At 44.0% G+C, this 18,054-nt stretch overlaps 1 protein-coding gene across 9 annotated transcripts in view; it reads left to right on the top strand.

The window, feature by feature from the left end:
- Positions 1-18,054, top strand: part of EPB41L4B (erythrocyte membrane protein band 4.1 like 4B) — a 138,390-nt gene that overhangs the window by 65,283 nt on the left and 55,053 nt on the right. For 8 of the 9 annotated variants that reach the window (XM_027550462.1, XM_027550469.1, XM_027550467.1 and 5 more), the window contains exons 14-15: positions 1,104-1,137; positions 5,019-5,083. In XM_027550462.1, the coding sequence (XP_027406263.1) occupies positions 1,104-1,137; positions 5,019-5,083 (99 nt within the window). Of the gene's footprint in view, positions 1-1,103; positions 1,138-5,018; positions 5,084-6,906; positions 9,146-18,054 lie in introns of those variants that run through there. The other variant, XM_027550471.1, reaches the window with a different exon arrangement.

Genomic DNA, 18,054 nt, shown 5'->3' with positions numbered 1-18,054 from the left:
CTGAGGACCGAGGTAATGTCAGGAGTACGGCATCTTGCAGACACTTAGCCCTCCTAGGGAAGGGCAGCAGGGGGTGAATCTGGCCTAGAGCCTGGCACTGTGCACTGCCCTCTCTGAAAACTGGAGCCCAGGACTATTTGGACCTCAAGCAAGACTCATAGCCATGATGGGTTTCCTTCTCATTGCTGGAGAAACCTTGATTTTGAACATGCCACCCTAGCAGCGTAGCCCGATGGCTGTGCTTGGGTTGGTTTGTGGTTTCTCTGGCCAAGCGTTGTGTTTCACACCAGCTGTCTCTGTCCATACTTCCGACCAGAGTGGTTAGACTTCAGATTCCGTCAACATAGGATCGTGCATGAGGAGCCTGGAAGCTTTCCTCAGGTTCTCAGAGAGCCAGGGTGGCTTAGCAGAAAGGGGGCCTAGAGATTATGCAAAGAATGTCTCTGCCGTGGACTAGCCAGCAAGTGTTTTAACTCCTCTGTTAGACAACCATTCCTTTATCTATAAAATGAGGTGGTAACATGTATGCACCTCATAGCCTTGCTGTGTGGATTAAATGACAAGATGTGAAGTTCCCAGGACAGAACCTTATATGGAACGAACCTTCCAGAGTGGTGGCCATGTCATGGCTGCCTTGTTGAGAGAAGTGGGGCCCGTGGTGGTGGATGCTCAGAGGGGACCCGCGACTCTTCTGTCAACTGGAGAAAGCCCTGGGCGTCACTGGAGCTGCCTGATACCATGGGCCACCCAGCGATGCCAGGGCAACCTGAAACGGGCACTAAAGTTACTTGGTTTGCCCAACTGTGAAAGGACCTCTTTCTTACCTCCAAAATGTAACATCACAACTGGGATTCTGGGATCTTACCTAGATATTTTTATTTGTGAGCTTTTTTAAAATTTGTGAGCTTTAAGTGACTAATGAGAGCTGCTATTTAGTTTCCCCAATTATGTACTCAGTTAAACTGCTGGTAACCAAAAAGAAATAGGATTTGTAAAAGTTGCTAACAGAGTAGCCAGCATCCTAAATTAGTTTATAGCTGTTAAATAAATCAGTAATCAATCTGCTTTACAGGCTATTACAATTTTTCTTTTTCTTTTTTTAGCTCTAAAACAAATCCTGAAGTCCATAATTACCAGGTGAGCTATTGCTTTTAAAGGTTTTCATGTCATATTTCTTAGTGTCTAAATTCTCCACACTGAGCAGTCATTATGCTTGTAACCAGGTTTTGAAGAAATAACAGCAATATGTGTTTTTTTTTTTTTTTTTGAGAAAACAGTAAGAGGAGAACCTTCTCTCCAACCCCTCCTTCTTCTTGGTTTTCTGAGCTGCCTGTTCTTCTTTACCTTGTCCGCTGGCAAGAAACAGGGACATACGTCCAAACTTTCTGGGTGGTCAGACACAGCCTCTCGGGTCCTCCCGGGAGGCAGCTGTTGTCCACGTGTTCTAGGCCCAGGGAACATGAGTCCCTGGAGATGCGCCTCCAGGAAAGGATGTGGTCACACATTTGGGAAATGCTTCGTCCTTCATTCTCTTCTTGGATCTTCCAGTGCCCTTTGGGGTGTCAAAAGTACCAAGAAGTCCTTCAAGGAAGACACGTTTTTTTTTTTTTTTAAATCTAGGGTTTCCCCAAATCATTTGACTATTGGACAGCCCCCCCCAACCCCCATAAAAACAGCTAGTCTTCTCCACCACTTTCTATTGGTGGTGGGTCCATTACCATTCGTGGAGTGGTAGTTTCTAGAACCTGCTTTATAAGCACCGTGCTAGGCCTGTTACCTGCAGAAGGAGCAAAGGTGGGTTTCCATGGCTGCTGGCCCGAACCCCGTGCCTGCCCGTCAGCCACAGCCCATGGGTAGCTCTCACTGGTTGGTCACAGCCTTCCGCAACCTGGGTCCAGCTTAACTTTTGTATGTATTGTCTCTGCTCCTTAGGATACAGCATGGGTTCAGGTCTTAGAGAATCACATCATCTTTGCCCCATAATTTTTTCCCACTATTCCTTCACCTGCGCTCATCTGCTGGGAAACCATCACCTTCAAAGAGCCTTCTCTGAGCCCCTCATTGGAAATCGTGCAGCCGCGCTGCATGTTCAAACCATCTGGCAAGCTTTAAAAAACTAACTGGTGCTTGGGGCTCACCCTGGACTGGTTGAATCTGAAACTCTAGGGTGGGCAGGATCTGGTATTGGCAAGCGTCAGGGCCTTGAAGGTGGTTCTCATGAGTGACCAGGCAAGGACCCTGAGCTGATGGTGTGTTCCTGGCCTCCTTGGTTGTCCTGGACCGAGAGGCAGCACCCATGTCTGATGACCCCCTAATGTGGGGCCAATTTTCTTGTCCTGGGCAGGTGTGAATGTCCAAGGGACACTCCTCTCCTGGGTTTCTGTGTCCTGTCACCAGTCTGGTTTTGAATGTCACAAGTAATTAAATACTCCATGATGAGTTCACTTTGGAGCCTTATTTTAATCAGTCTCTTTCTGGATCTTTCGTTACTGTAGATTAATTAATTCCTTAGATGGGACTGAGATCCCAGTCCAATGTACATTATCTTCATGAGACCGCCAAATGATGTTTCAGAATTTTATGATACTGTCTTCTGTACATGAAATCTTTTTTCCTTGCGTGCAGAACTTGGATGTGACTTCTGAGTTATTGTGAATAAGTGTAAAAAGTGCTTTGTATCTGGTAGTGCAAAGGCCAGGTTTCCCAATCTTCTTGACTTCTTTGGGTTCTTGGTTCTTCTTAGTTACAGATAATTTTTTTTTTGAGGGACTTTCAGGTGTGAGTGGCTAGAATGTTGTCAATGGGTCACTAGTGCTTGAAGTAGAGAAAAAGATAAAAATAAGCAAAGCAAAGCATTTCCGACTTAGCGCTGCCTCTGCCCTGGCAGCCTCACAGGTGTGCCCTTTCTCTGCATTCTCTGCTCTTAGTGAACGTCAAGGCAGTTGTTCATTGAGATCAAATCCATGAAAACCGTTACCCGGATGGTATTCATCTCTTAACATCTTTGGCAACCACTGGCCCTTTCCCCTTGCCAGCCTTACAGGTGCTGTGTTGGGAATAAATTGAGTCGGCAGAGAACACCCTGAGAAGTGGGCAGATAAGCATCTCAGTGCTGAGAAGGGCTTCCAGGAGGACAGTGTTGTAGCCTTGTTGTTACTCTGAGCTCAGCAAGCCGAGCCAAATGCGGACGATGGATTGCTGTGCTCTCAATGAGAGGGCTCTTGGCATTTGGGGAGGAACAGTTCTTCACTGCTTGGGACTGTCCTTAGACTTCCAGGAGGTTGAGCTTCCCTCTTCTCTGCCAATGAGTTATGGGTAACCCTCCAGTCATTATGATAAGCAAAACTGCACATACCTCCTTACAGTTGTCCCCAGGGGGGCATAATTGCCCTGGTTAAGAACCATGTGGATTAACTTTAAAAAATGCTCCTTGACAGCTTTCAGTTCATTTCAGTCGCTCAGTCATGTCCGACTCTTTGTGACCCCATGTACTGCAGCACGCCAGGCTTCCCTGTCCATCACCAACTCCCGGAGTTTACTCAAACTCATGTCTGTTGAGTCGGTGATGCCATCAAACCATCTCATCCTCTGTCATCCCCTTCTCCTCTCGCCTTCAATCTTTCACAGCATCAGGGTCTTTTCCAATGAGTCAGCTCTTCGCATCAGGTGGACAGCTTTAGAGGGTATATAATTTTCTGAAGGAGAACAAGGAAGGTTCTGGAATATCCTTCTTCCAGGGCTTTATGGATAGGGTGACCACCTCTCTCCAGTGCATCTGACTTGGTTGTGTTTGAAGACGAGGTGTTAGAAGATCCATTTTTAGTCTAGCTTAGTCTCTTGTTGCAGACCCAGTTGGCAGAGCCTCATTTGGAGCCTAGCTGTGTGATTGAAACGCCTGAAACTGCCCAGCTCTGGGCGAGTCATCTATCACTTCTCTGGTCTTCTGCAGCCCCTAAAAGAGAGACATGTGCAGAGATGATTTCCAGGAGATTCTGAAGCCCTGGTCAGCTTTCAGACTCTGCTACTGAGATTTTCCTCCAGATTCCACTTTCCCGTAGGATGTCCTTTGGTGGCTGCGGTCTTGCTGACCGAATCTTTGAAGTAGAGAGGCCGCTGAATACACAGTAGGCCAGGAGGGCATCTTAGGTCCAGAGACCCTGAATGAACAGAATGGCTGAGAATTTTCCATAATAGAAAATGGACTCCTTCTTATTAACAGAAACATCAGGGAGGAAGAAGGGGAAGAAATGATGAAAAGAGTAATAGTGGCTAGACTGTAGTGACTTCAGTGTCAGGAAAGCCTCATCTGCCCCATAGAAAGTTTAGGCTTGCGAAGCCCCAGGACTTCTGGCAGTGTCTATGGCTGCTGCCCCCTGCAGGCCAGAAGTGGAGCTGCAGGCAGCCTGCCACCCACCCAAGCCTGCCTTGTTTTGACCCCTGGCCATTTTTGTGAGTCACCCGTCTGGGTCCTTTTTTTTTTTTTTCATGTTAAAATGGGCAAACTACGTCTCTCTCTCTGTTTTATCAGGATCTAGATGGTTTGTGGTTTTGTTTGTTTCCGGGGGATGTTTACTTTTGGATCACCTGATGGAAAAGTGTTTAAACGAGAGAAAGAGTTCGCGCACAGTTCTGCTCCCTTGGCGTCGTCCCCTGTCCAGTCCTGTTTGCAGTGTGACTGTTTACACACAGTTGTCGTCCTTTTCAGCCATGGCAGAAATTTTTTCTAAAGAATAAATTACCCCCATTCTCCCAGTTTCTCTGGCCCCTTCCTTCGGCTCCCTCGGGAGAGATGAATGCTGCCCGGCCCCGGGTGCTCTGGGGCACCCTTTCAAGGCAGATGCTTTCCACCTTTCTTCTTAGAGGGCAGCCCCCAACCTTTGTCATGGGGGAAACTTGATATCCTGGGAAACTTCCACTCCCCTAGCCAGGCACCAGTGAGAGCCTCTCCATCCACAGCCAGTGAAGACCGTTGAAACCAAAAGGGCATCGAGTAATCCAGTTTGGTATTTTATTTCTAGCCTCAGTATCATCCCAATCTCCACCCCGGCCAACCTCGGTGGCACCCCCACTCTCCCAACGTAAGGTAAGTACCTGAGCTCCCAGAGCTGTCCTTTTCTACTTCTACTGTCCTTTTCCAAGCTGTCCTTTCCTACTCTGTGGTGAATTGAAATTCTGCATCAGAAACCGCTGTTAAAAGAGTTGTCTTGTCCTGGAAGAGATGAGTAATTTGCAAAGCAAAAGAAGCCAGTAATGGATCTAGATTTACTAAACTTATGCTTGATGAAATAAAATGAACTGGGAGGGGATTTTTTTGGTTTTGTTTTGTTTTAGTCAGTCTAACCTCAGGTATTTGGGATTTGGTTTTCTGTTTGAAATGTTGCTTAGAGTTTAAGTAACATTTTTCTGTCCTGAGAATTCAGGACAGATTAAAGCTCAGGGATTTTTGTTGTGGGACTTTTTTGAAAGGATTTTTTTTTCCACCAAGGATGGAGTAGAGGGTTGCTTTCTTTGACGGTGAATTTTTTTTCTAAACCTTGGGGTCAGTAAACTTTTCTGTAAAGGTCCAGATGGTCAGTATTTTCAGCTTTGTGATCTCTATCACAACTACTCAACCCTGTTATTGTACTGAATAGCTTGAAAGCAGCCGCAAAGGATACAGAAGTGAATGGGCCTGTCTGTGTTCTGGAAAGCTTATTTATGAAAACAGACAGTGGGGTTTAGGCTGAGGGTCGTGTTTGCCCACCTGTGTCCTAACCGACTGTGGTCCTTCCCAGATAAACTGGCATCTGCTTTGTTGTATTTATGATTAAGCTTGGGATTTTTTTTTTTAATGCCAGCTTCATAAAAGCAAACGTTCCTTTTAAGATTTGAATTTCAGATCAGTCTTAATGGGTGTTTGTGTGTGAAGCTCTTTCAGAAACATAGTTGGCGAATTCAGTTTGTATAAAGTTATTTCTTAGTGAGATTGCGAGCCTGGCTCCTTGAGAAAGTATGGTGAACGGAGTGATGGGAAAACCTCCGTTCAGAACAAGGCCAAGGAGAGCAGTTAGTTCTTGATCTTTCTTACCCCGTCTGTTGCGGATCCTGTAGGACGACAGTGCGGTTTGATCATAAGCACTTGATGTCCATGGAACATTGAAAAGCAAGTTAGACTAGTGAACTAATACCTCTAAAAGTTTCTGTATTGCAGAGACCATTTCTTTTCCAGACATGAGGCATGGAAGAGATTCATATAAATGCTTTTTAATTTAACCTCATGCCTATAAAACGTAACACGGATTTTTGCCTATTTTACCACGTTGGTTTCCTTGCGAGGCAGTCTTCGCTGGGAATGCCAGGAAGGCTGGCCCAGTGCAGCTCGCAGGTGGCCCTGATGCCCAGCAGCATCTGTGCCACCCGGGAGCTTGACCATGCAGAGTTCCAGCCCCACCCCAGACCTCCGGCATCAGAATCTCTGAGGGTGGGACCCAGCATATGGTATTTTATCAGACTCTCCCTGAAAAGAGAATGATGTTTGGTCCAGCACTTTTAGAAGAGGCTGAATAAGGCATTCACGGTGTATGTTCCCATGGCAACAGCTCTGAGAATCCCCATAGAAAAGGAACCTTTTTCACCATCACCTAGCTTTTCCCAGACTGACTAGATCCTTAGACACCCTTGGAGGGATGATGGCCCAGCCACAGGCAGCGCTGTTCTCAGCTTGGAAGTTGATAGAGGACCAGACCGTCTGAACTTAAAAAAAACACTTGAAAGTAGAGAATCTGTGCGTTTCTTCTGAAAACCACCTGCATTCATGTCGTTCATGGTTTCCCCTGCCCGTTTCCTTTGTGCTTATGTTGCTTCGCTCAATTCTCTGATTGTCTTCCATACCCCCGCCACTAACTGCTCCCTCTGCAAACAAAACAGGCCATCCTTTCAGGATGACAGGCCGCACTGGAAAGCGTCAGCCAGTGGAGATGACAGCCATTTCGATTATGTCCACGACCAGAACCAGAAGAACTTAGGAGGAAAGCAAAGTATGATGTATCGAGATAAAGTCATGACTGCGCTTTGAGAGACTGAAGCGTCTTACTTCCATTCACCATCATAGTTTCATTCCATCCCATGGAAAGTGCCTTGCATCACATGGACGTGTTTGTAGCAGTGTCTCCGAGGAATAGTTCTGAATGGTGTTTTCAGTGTCCGTGTAAATATTTGCACGTAACCACGATAGGTAGTCATAACTCACTGTGGACTGCATTCTCAATAAAATGAAGGTAGTTAAAGGCTCAGGAATCGTTTTGATATTCTGATTTTAAAATTGGAGTATAAGTCTGTGTTTATTGTATTGCCGTGTACCTTATGTTTCTTTGTTATTTAATGAATGGGACCAAATAAACCCAGGAAAACTTGGGAAGATTGCTCTGTAGAGAGAGTATCATGTAGTACCGCGGTGGGGATTGGGGTCACTGGGGCCCAGCTGCTGTCATTGTGTGATCTTGGACAAACCATTTTCCCTCTGTTGGCCTCGTTTTCCCTGCCCGAAAAGAGCAGGTTGGACTAAATGAGCACAAGGTCTTCTCTAGCTCTAAAATTCTGTGATTTGTCAACATTTAATATGTTTAGGCTGAGCATATAACATTCAGACTTTCTCTAACAGAGGATTACCTCTTTCAGAAGCTAAATAAAGTATGTAACATGTTAGAGGTTATATAAACACAGGGAGATTTTGAATTTCCTATCTTAAAGCAGTTTAGCCATTTTGAATTTTAGCAGTTTTATTAATCATAAATCGCATAGCATTTGTCTTTATAGAAGTTACTGCTCAAGTACAAGAATAATTTTTTAATGTCTTAATGATCGGTGCTGCTAACTTGCATGATTTCAGAAGACATAATTATGAACACACACTGTCAGAATATGCAGAGTTTGAGGGTTGGTTTTTATCCTAGACTTCTTAAGAAGCAACCTACAGGGACTTCCCTGGCAGTCCAGCAGTTAAGACACCACGCTTCCATTGCAGGGGGCATGGGTTCAATCCCTGGTTGAGAAACTAAGATCTTGCATTGCCTCGAGGCATGGCCAAAAGCTAAAATAAATAAGCTTAAAATATATATATATATATATATATATATATATATATATGTATATAAGGCAACATGCATCTGAGACCCATTGATGGCTCAAATTAAAGCATATAAAATTTTAATGACGTTGTGCCAAAGCATCTGGGCAAGAGGACAGGAGGGTGTTGCTACAGTCTTTTTGTAGAACCAGAAATCAGTATGTTGTCTTTTAGAATAAAACTTGTACCCAAATATTTATTTCCCCCCCATTCCAAGCTCCCAAGTAAGTCATTTTTTCCCTCTTGATAGGTAGGCTCGAGACCCTTTCTTAGTATTTTTGTGAAGTCAATTCTTGTGCCATTTTCATATATGTAACGGTAATTTGGCCCTCTCAAGCCTTTTTTTTTTTTTTTTTTAAAGATGTGTTGCCATCCTTTGAGATAGTTTATTGCCGAAATCTGACCTTTTTTGGAGGGGTTACCACGAAAGTCTATCCAGAAGGAGAGAATCAACTGCAGGCGCGGCCTGGTCAAGCCCATCATCTGTAAACTCTCCCGAGGCCCTTGTTTACGCGTGTTTCCTTTAGCAGACCTTTTGATCCTCAGTGTTTGTGCTGCATACAAGTAATTGTGTTCTGAATCTTTTTATTTTATTGATACCTTTTTCCAATTGTGTTTCTGAGCAATAAAGACTATTCTTGCTTCTTTTTTTTTTTGGACACCATCTTCATTTGACACTGCACAGAGGTATCGTTTGTGGATGAGGTAGGTGATGGGACTTTGGAAGTCTGACGTGAACATTGAGTTAGGTGGTGTGGAGCAAGCTCATCCTAGAATGAGACTGCTCTTAGGAAGAGTGGCATGACTTGTAGGCACAGTAGCCGAGGTGTTTCTTCATCCAGGGCAGCTCTGGTGAGGGCTTCTATGACCTGGTCCCAGATGGCAGGGGGTTTCCATTGTAACAGTCCTACGGTGAGGGTGGGTGTTTGCCTTGGCAGCTGCTCATCCTGGCAGAGACCTCCACACTTGTGTCTGTGCCCTCCTGGAGATTGTGTATGCTTGTCTGATAATCTCTAATAAATACCTTTCTGCCTAAAGTAACTCGAGTGGATTCAGTTGTTTGCAACCAAGAGGTCTAACCAGTATACATACACGACCTCCTAATTGTTAAAGGAAGTGTGTGCTTTTTATCCTTCAACTTCGCAGACCTTTCTCTACTACATCTGACAACAGTAATCACCCATTCACAGCTTCTTGAAGCTAGTCCCTTGATTTCTGGGATTTCTGACTCTAGCCCTTGTACTTTTTCTTCTTTGTACCAGCCTCTGTGCCTGTCTGCCTGTGAAAGATTGGTGTTTTCCAGGGGTTCTTCCTCTGCCCGCTGCTTTTCTCACTTATCAGTCTACCCGCTCTTCTCATCTTGTTAAGATTTTATAAGTGCTGTTGACTCTGAAGCTATTCTCTGTAATGCAGACAACTCTTGTGAGTTTTTATACTGATGTTTCACCCTGTATATCCTTGTACATATCAAGCATCACATGTCAAAATTAAAGTCATCCTATTTTACTGGAAAAAAAAAAAAAAAGTAACTTCACCTGGACTCTCTTCTTCCTACCCAGGATAAGAATTTATGTCATATACAACTCTTCTCCCTTTTGCCCTGTGTATCCAGGCAGTCCCCAGGTCTGTTCAGCTTGCCTTCTTAGCATCTGTCTGTCAATCCACATTTCCTCTCTATCAACAGTGGTCTGTAGCAGCATCTTCTTTCTGGCTGAGAGGTACCCTTTTCCTGATCTCCCTGACTCCTATCACCTGACAAGCTCATCCTCCTCACAACCACTGGAGTGGTCTTTCTAAAACGCCATCTGATTGCATCCTTGCAAGGCTTGATATCTGCCAGGGTTCTCCATCACCCACAGGATGAAGTCCAAGGCCTTCTCTGGAATTCCCCCGCTATCTGTTCCTGTCCTGTTGCTCCAACTAGGGTATTTCCCCCCATTTCTCACCCTCCTGTTTAAACTCCTACAACACCAAACTGCTTGCAGTTCCTGGCATTCACCATACCCTGCTGTTACTCCCATCTGTGCCTTTGCAAACGCTGTTCCTTCTGCTGAGGATGCTGTCACTCCCATCCTCTTTGCCCAACTCCTGCTCATCCCTTAAGCCTCTGCTCATGATCGCTGTCTTCTCCCAGGGACTCTGACTGCCCCCACCCAGCTCTGCAGTCGAGCTAGGCGCTGTGCTCTGTTCTACTACTTCCCCCGGCTCCAAGTATGTCAATGATATACTCACTGTTTTATGCCTCTCTTATTCATCTCATCTTGGAGGTGGTACATTCCTTAGGTCTAAGCTTTGTGTCACACTCTCCTTTGTTCCCTGATGCCTGATGAATAGCAAGTGCTCAATGAATGTCTGTTCAGGAGATGAATTATGTTACATTCATTCTAAAGGAAACATCTCACCAGATGACAGGCAAGAATCCATCACTTCTGAGCTGGTCTGAAAAAATCTGAACAACCATACCCAGCTGGGAGCATCATCCCTTGAACAGGACTTTGACCACCATGTATCTTCTGGATTCATCTGCCTCCCATGAATATTATTCAGTGTACCTATGGTGTTCTCATTGGAGGCATTGCTATAATGTTGAGTGGGACAGAGGACGGTCTAGCCGTGTGATATTGGAAACTCTGGTAGGTGGACACTGATCCCCACAAACATACAGGGGCTAGTAGCCAGGTGTGTGCTTCAAACTCTGCATATGTCACGTCATTTGATCTTCCTGACTGCTCTGTGATACTCTTTTCTCACATGGGGAAGCTCAGGCTTAGGTCTAACCAAGCAACTTGCCAGTGGTCACACAACTGAGAGGTGGTCACTCAATTCTGACCCCGAAGTCTGTCTGCCCATCTGTACTTTAAGGCCTTTCACTGCTAACTATTCCACGACTTGGGACCCTGTTGATCCACATCTACAGGGGACTTATTAGATGATGTTGAAGAGTCACGACACCGAAATCCAGAACTACTAAGATGTCACCCCCCACCACCAGCAGTGTAGTGTCTGTCTGTCTGTCCCTCCTCCACACCAGTTGTCTGTAACCTTGTTCATCACCATCACCAGTGAGCTAATAACCCTCCTCCATACCTTGTCCATCCCCCTACCCTTTCTCTTGCAGCCTAGTCACCCTTCCATTCAGGCATTCATGCACCAACAGCACCCTTTTCAAAGGAGCAGAGATTGAGAGTTATTTTCATATTGAATCACTCATTTGAGATGATCCCCTTCTTCCTTCCTGAGAGCTCACAAATTAGTCATTTCTTTTGGAATACTATCTGCTGGCAAAACCGTACTCAGAATTCCATGAACTAAAGGGATTAGCTTTTTGCGTTTTTGAAACTCAGTTACTTACTGACCTTGTAAATATCCATTGTTTTTCTGTGATCTCTCAGAAGATATAACAGTGAATTGACAGTGTCATCAGATTGATGTAATTCGTGTGGACGGAAAGTCTTGCAATCGTGACAGGTAATTACCTTGGCCTTCAAAACCTGCTTGCCTGTTTCATCTCTTGGTCTACCACTTCCACTGAAAGTGGTTCTCTTTAACAACAAAGAGAAAGGAAAAAGGACAGTGCACGAGTCCTTTGTTTTTCCTGCCTCTTAATATCCCACCATCCTTCCAGGTCAGTGACTCGAGCCTCCTGGGTCCTACTCTGAACTCAGCTAATGATAGATCCTTCTTGTTGCCGTTGACTCTGTAGCTTTTAACTAGTCTTTTAAGATCCGATCTCATCAAAGAGCTCCCCGAGCAGCCGTATCGATCCCTTTTGATCAATATTTCCTAAACTTGGCTGTAAGTCAATTCCCTGCCTGACTGAATCTTCCCAAAGTACCAGGTAAATAACCCTAAATAGGCCTAGGATGATCTGCTTGCAGCATTTTGCTACCAGAGGCAACAAATTCCTAGGCAAGGTATAAGGAGGGCAGAGATAGAGGAAAAGCAAATTGCCACTAAATGAAGGAAAGTCCCCTCTTTGCACATGAAAGGTGGCACATTTCTTTTTCACTTTTTAAAGTAAATTTTTATTTTTGAGATGATTGTATATTCACATGCAGTTGTAAAAAAATAATATCAATCTGATTTATCCTTTACACAGTTTCCTCCAGTGGTAACCTCCTGCAAAACTGTAGTACAGTATCATACCTGGATATTGACATTGATACAGTCAAGATGCAGAACATTTCCATCCCCACAAAGATCCTTCATATTGTCCTTTTATAGAAAGGCATTGCATTTTAAGATATCTCAAGAGTATATAAAAGGTGAAATAGAGGTGAAATTGACATTCAGCTAAGACTCCACTAAAGAAATTCTCAACAGTTCTGCAGAAAGCCCTGCCCCCCTCCAAAAAAAAAAAATTAGGAAGCCAAATAATTGCTTGAACAGTGTGTTAAAAATAGAGATGATGAGGCTCTAGGTGGTTGGGATGAGGCCTAAGAACCATCCTTTTAATGGCCACTGCAGGACAGTTTGAGGTGGGCAGGTAAGCACAGCTTCTTATCTGGCTTTGTTTGCCTTTGTTTTAGTGTCTCAATTTTAACTAATTAGAGGCTGACTTTTTTTTTTAAGAGGCATAATGTTCAAAAGTAAATGGATGGATGCATCATAAGCAGCTGCTTCATCTGACCTCTTGGCATAGTTTTGCATTTCCTTAAGCTCAGTGTGAAGCAGAAGAATGTGAGAATTCTAGTGGTTCTTTATATGGCTTTTATTTCATCATGACCTTCCTCCCCCTGAATCTATCAAGCCAAGACTTAGGTCCTTGTTGGGCCCTCCTGCTGAAGCAGGAGCCTAGTGAATTCCAACCACTTAAGAGGGCATCGCACACCCCTGGTCTGAGGACCATGTGGTAGGGTAACGGGGAAGTTTGCAGAAGTAAAATGGCAGGAAGTTGCAGGCTGATGAGAGAAAGACTACACCATCCGATGTGGAGTGGTGGTTTTGTTGGGGCAAGGGTCCTGCAGTCGCAGGGTAGGTGAAATGTGGACTCATCTTTGCCCCCTAACCTGTCACGTGTCCTTTCGCCAGTTTCAGATCTTCTCTATGCCTCATTTTCCTCATCCCAAATGGAATTGAACAGTCTCTCCCCATTACGAGAATTAAATGGCACTGTGTGTGGAAGACGCTTTGTTTGGTGCTAGCTGGTATGTTCAATGCTATCTGGTAGCAATTTTTAGCAGTTTGAGATTTAAGGCCTTAGCCGTCCATGGGATAAGAAGTAGGACAAGGAGACTGAAAGTCTAGCTCAAGGAATGGTCTATCTCCTAGGTTGATGGGTTGAGATGTGTGGTCTAAGTTTAGCAACAGAAAGGGGTGCTTGGTTCCAAAGGAAAGATCAGATGGAAGAAGGTTCACACAATAGGTAAAGACATGGCTCTGAAACTCTAACAAGTGAAGAGCAGAAACAGCATGGGAATCTTTTGAGAGGGGATAAAAGGAAATAGAAATGATATTTCTGCCTGAGAATATGGGAAAGTAACTGTTCAGGGGAAATGTGGGCAATGCTTTCCAGTCTGCAAGACTTGGTCTGAAGAATTGGTGAGAAGGAATTGGTGGAGAATCCTTTCTGCTGGGACATTTTGGACTCAAGTTGAGAGAACTGAAACAGAGTTCCCATTCAGTTCCAACCTGTCCCAACCTGGGATTTCACCTTCCACAAAGCAGAGGACGCTTTTAACTGTTTGGAGACAAAGTAGAAAGTAATAAAGGGAACTGCTGTGCCTTTCAACTTTTTTTTAGTAAGTAATACAGAGAGTGGTAAAAATTCAAAAATATCCATAAGAGTTACTTTTCCTTTCCACCATTTTATTCCTTAGTTCTCCCCAGCGGCAACTACTGTCAGCATTTCTTATCAATCTAGAGCTATTCTGTGTATAAACAAGCACATATTTATTTAGCTAATCAGTATTGATGGACATTTAGGCTGCCTTGAATCTCTGAAATGACAACTTGTATGCTTTGTGCACTTGAGCAAATCCATCTGAAGAATAAATTCCTTAAAGTGGAGATGCTGGGCCAAAAGGAATGTGCGCATTTAATTTGGATATTGCCTAATAAAATTTCCTTGCAGAGATGTTCTATCTGATTACACCTCTCCCCTCTGCACACACAGTAGCAATCTGTCAGGGCCTCTGTGATCCCATAGGAAGCATGCTCCTAGCTTTGGCTAACTTTTAAAGTCTTATTAGTCTGATTAGTCTAAAAATCAGAATTTCTGTTTCAGTTGCATTCCTCTAGAGGTTAAGTTGCGTAGCTTTTCCTCGTTTTGAATGCCATTTGTTCCTTGTTTACTGTGAAAACATCTGGAGCCCTTAATCTAGGGTCCTACTCTTTAGTAAAGATCAGATGCATGAACTAAAACCCATCATCTTAGCCTTCTTAATAGTGAAGACAGGGAAGGCTGAGAAGAGTTGATCTTTACCAGATAGTCTGTAAAAGCATTTTTTGAGAAGTTCAAGTAACAATCAGCATGATACCTCATGCCCCGGAGATTTGAAAAAGGAAGAGGGGCAGCCTAAAAATATCCAGGATAAAGGAATTGATTTCTGATATCCACATTCCGTTTCCTGTTTGGGAGTTAAGAACTTTCTACTCAGACATTGTGAATTTCCCTGGTGCATTTGATCAGGGAAGGACAGATTTACATTTAATTACAATTAAAATTCTAATCCATGCATTCTGAAATCACAGCCACATTCCAAGACTCACTAGTGGTTTGACTAGGGGGAAGACTGCAGAATTTAAAATACCAGAACTGCTATAGCCTAGGCAATCCACTTAAAAGATGTAGAATAATTATAGGAACATCCCCGTAGGCTCATGTTAGAAGAAACCTGCAGAAATCTCCCTCATCATCCCCTACTGAATAGTGAATGGTTTACACATCCTCTTTCTACAGCTGAGACCTCAAAAGCAAAAAGGTGTTGCTATGCTGACAATTCCACCAGCTGCATTCATGGCTGGGTAGGGATGCTGTGACTATATTAAAGGCAATTTTGAAAGCCCTTAAAATTTGGCCCAGTATATGGCTTCAGAGGTTAACCTCCAAGAATTGAAGGACAGAGAGAAGACCATTTGAGATTTTTTTTTAAGCACAAATGAAAACCAAAACAAATGAATCCCCTTCTGTATCCCCTCAGAACCTCATACCCAGCGTTCAGCTCCTGCTCACACTAGGTCTTGTGCAATTAGAGTGTCTAAAACCGGCCCTGAACAGATTATTCATCTAACCTGAACTTCTTTCTGGAATGAATAATTTCATTCATTTGGGTATATTGGATGGTGTCTGTTGAATAGAAAAATAACCCTTGCAGCTCATGCCTGAATCTGCCATAGCTCTTTCAGACTACAGAGGCTGATAAAGAACAGACTCTTCTAAAAAAAAAAAAAGCACTTTAGTTTGTATTGAGGTATAACCAATTAATAGCATCGTGACAGTTTCAGGTAGGTGAACAGCCTAGGCACTAATACCTAAACATGAATCCAATCTTCCCCAAACTGTCCTCCCATCCAGGCTGCCACATAACACTGAGCAGTTGCATGTGCTATACAGCAGGTCCTTGCTGGTTATCCATTTTAAATATAGTGGTGTGTACATGTCCATGCCAAACTCCTTAACTATCCCTTCTGGAACCCCATCCTTCCTCCCAGCAACCATAAGTTCAAGGACGGGCTCTTTAGACATTAATTTATACCCTGGCAGTTGTGCTTTCATGGCAACAATTATTTGTCTTAACTGTTCCTTGAGGGCTCTCGTGCGATGCTATTGGGGATGCATTTGAAGCAGTGGCTGGGGGCAAGTCTGTTAATGCTGTTCCCTGCCTGAAGAAGGGCTTCCCAGGTGGCTGTAGTGGTAAAGAATCCTCCTGCCAGTGCAGGAGATGCAAGAGACTCGGGTTCAGTTCTTAGGTTGGGAAGATCCCCTGGAGTAGGAAATGGCTCCCTACTCCAGTATAGTTGCCTGGAAAATTCCATGGACAGAGGAGCCTGGGGCCACAAAGAGTTGGAGACAGCTAAACAACTGAGCACATACATACATATCTAAAGAAAAGGGGGAAGAAAGAAGAATATTCTTTTAAGGCTAAGAGTAGGCACTGAAATCGGAGAAGGCAATGGCACCCCACTCTAGTACTCTTGCCTAGAAAATCCCATGGACAGAGGAGCCTGGTGGGCTGCAGTCCATGGGGTCGCTGAGGGTCGGACACAACTGAGTGACTTCCCTTTCACTTTTCACTTTCATGCATTGGAGAAGGAAATGGCAACCCACTCCAGTGTTCTTGCCTGGAGAATCCAGGGACGGGGGAGCCTGGTGGGCTGCCGTCTGTGGGGTTGCACAGAGTCGGACACAACTAAAGCGACTTAGCAGCAGCAGCAGCAGCAGGCACTGAAATGCAGACATGAGAGGCAAAAAGAGAATCTGTAAGAAAGCAAGGAGGGAAAGCACTGTTGGATTTATTAAAAGTGAACTCTCTAGAGGAAAACAACAATAATTATGTCAGTATTTTTTTCTTCAGACAGGAAAGAGGTTGAATATGCTCTTAGTCATGAGCTTCTGTGCAGAAGTGAACTCATGAAATATTTATTCTTTGGACCCAGATCCTGAAATTCATCTGGAACTGCTAAAGTCCTAGATCTCCCCACAAAAGTTATAGAGCCCTTCCTCACAGCCTCCCACACAAACAATTAGATTAAGGCTTCGTAAAACTGAGCAAGCATGACATCAGGATAAAATGGATTTTCTGGCAGATGTTTGACTTGCTTACAGTCATTCATTGAAACCAATGGACAGCAGAGTCACCAAAGGAAAACTCCAGACTGACACATGGAAACATATCCTGCTGTAGCTTACGTGGGACGGAGACCCAGTTACCACCAAACAAACCTCATCATTCCTTAAGATGTGTAATGTTTTTCTCTGCAGTTTTGCTGAGATCATATGTAACATTAGGGACAACTGGGGAATTCATGACTAGAGTAAAGGCAGCTGTTATGAATGGACACTTGATAAGTTACCGAGGGAGAGTCCAGTTTAATGCACTATACCATCCATCCAACAGATATTTGGTCTGCTGCCTCCCTGTGCCAGGTACTGTATAGGCACTGAGAATTGCTTTTGAGAATTTGGCACCAGGTGTCTTTGGCACCAGGCATCTAATAAACTGGGCTTCTTTGGTGGCTCAGTGGTAGAGAACAAGCCTGCAGTGCAGAAGACGTGGGTTCACTCCCTGAGTTGGGAGGATCCCTTGGTGGAGGAAATGGCAACCCACCCCACTGTTCTTGCCTAGGAAATCCTGTGGACAGAGGAGCCTGGTGGCCTGCAGTCCATGGAGTCACAAAGAGTTGGACACAACCGAGCAATTGACCACACATGCATTTAATCAACTATTGAAAACAAGAGCGTTCAGTCTATGGATTCAGATACCACCTGTGTTAACACTCATTAGCCAGTTCTAAGTTGATTGCCTGGAAAATGTCTTGAAATATTTACAAATTGGGGAAAATTTTTTCCTGCCAATTAGTAGCTCATATAAAAGATTAAACCATGCAAAAAAACCCAAAAAAGTGATTTTGACCTTTTCAGACAAGAGAAAAATGAGGTGGTGGCATTGTTTCTCTCTGGTCGCTTTTAAAAAAATACAACCACTAAGTTACTGTGGGAAATCATCCCTAATTAATAGACCTAATATTTGTAATGTGTCACATTTCTAAGATGTAGGTACGGTTTCCTTCTGAAACCCATTACGAGAAAGGTATGGTTTTCAACTATACTCTTACCACCAAGTGGTATGCTTGCACTAAATCAAAAAGAACTTGCAACAGTGTGTTGGTGTAAGGCCTACTCTGTTTAGTTTCTGCTAAATTAAAATGGAAATAAGTGACAGATGTCCTGGAAACCGTGATGGGTAAATGCACCTTCTCCTATCTCAGCCAGACGTGGCAGAGATCAA

This window comes from Bos indicus x Bos taurus, chromosome 8 (assembly GCF_003369695.1).
Source record: "Bos indicus x Bos taurus breed Angus x Brahman F1 hybrid chromosome 8, Bos_hybrid_MaternalHap_v2.0, whole genome shotgun sequence".
Taxonomy (NCBI): Eukaryota; Metazoa; Chordata; class Mammalia; order Artiodactyla; family Bovidae; genus Bos; species Bos indicus x Bos taurus.
Note: the sequence above shows the minus strand (reverse complement) of the source record. Positions and strands in the feature narration are given on the sequence as shown.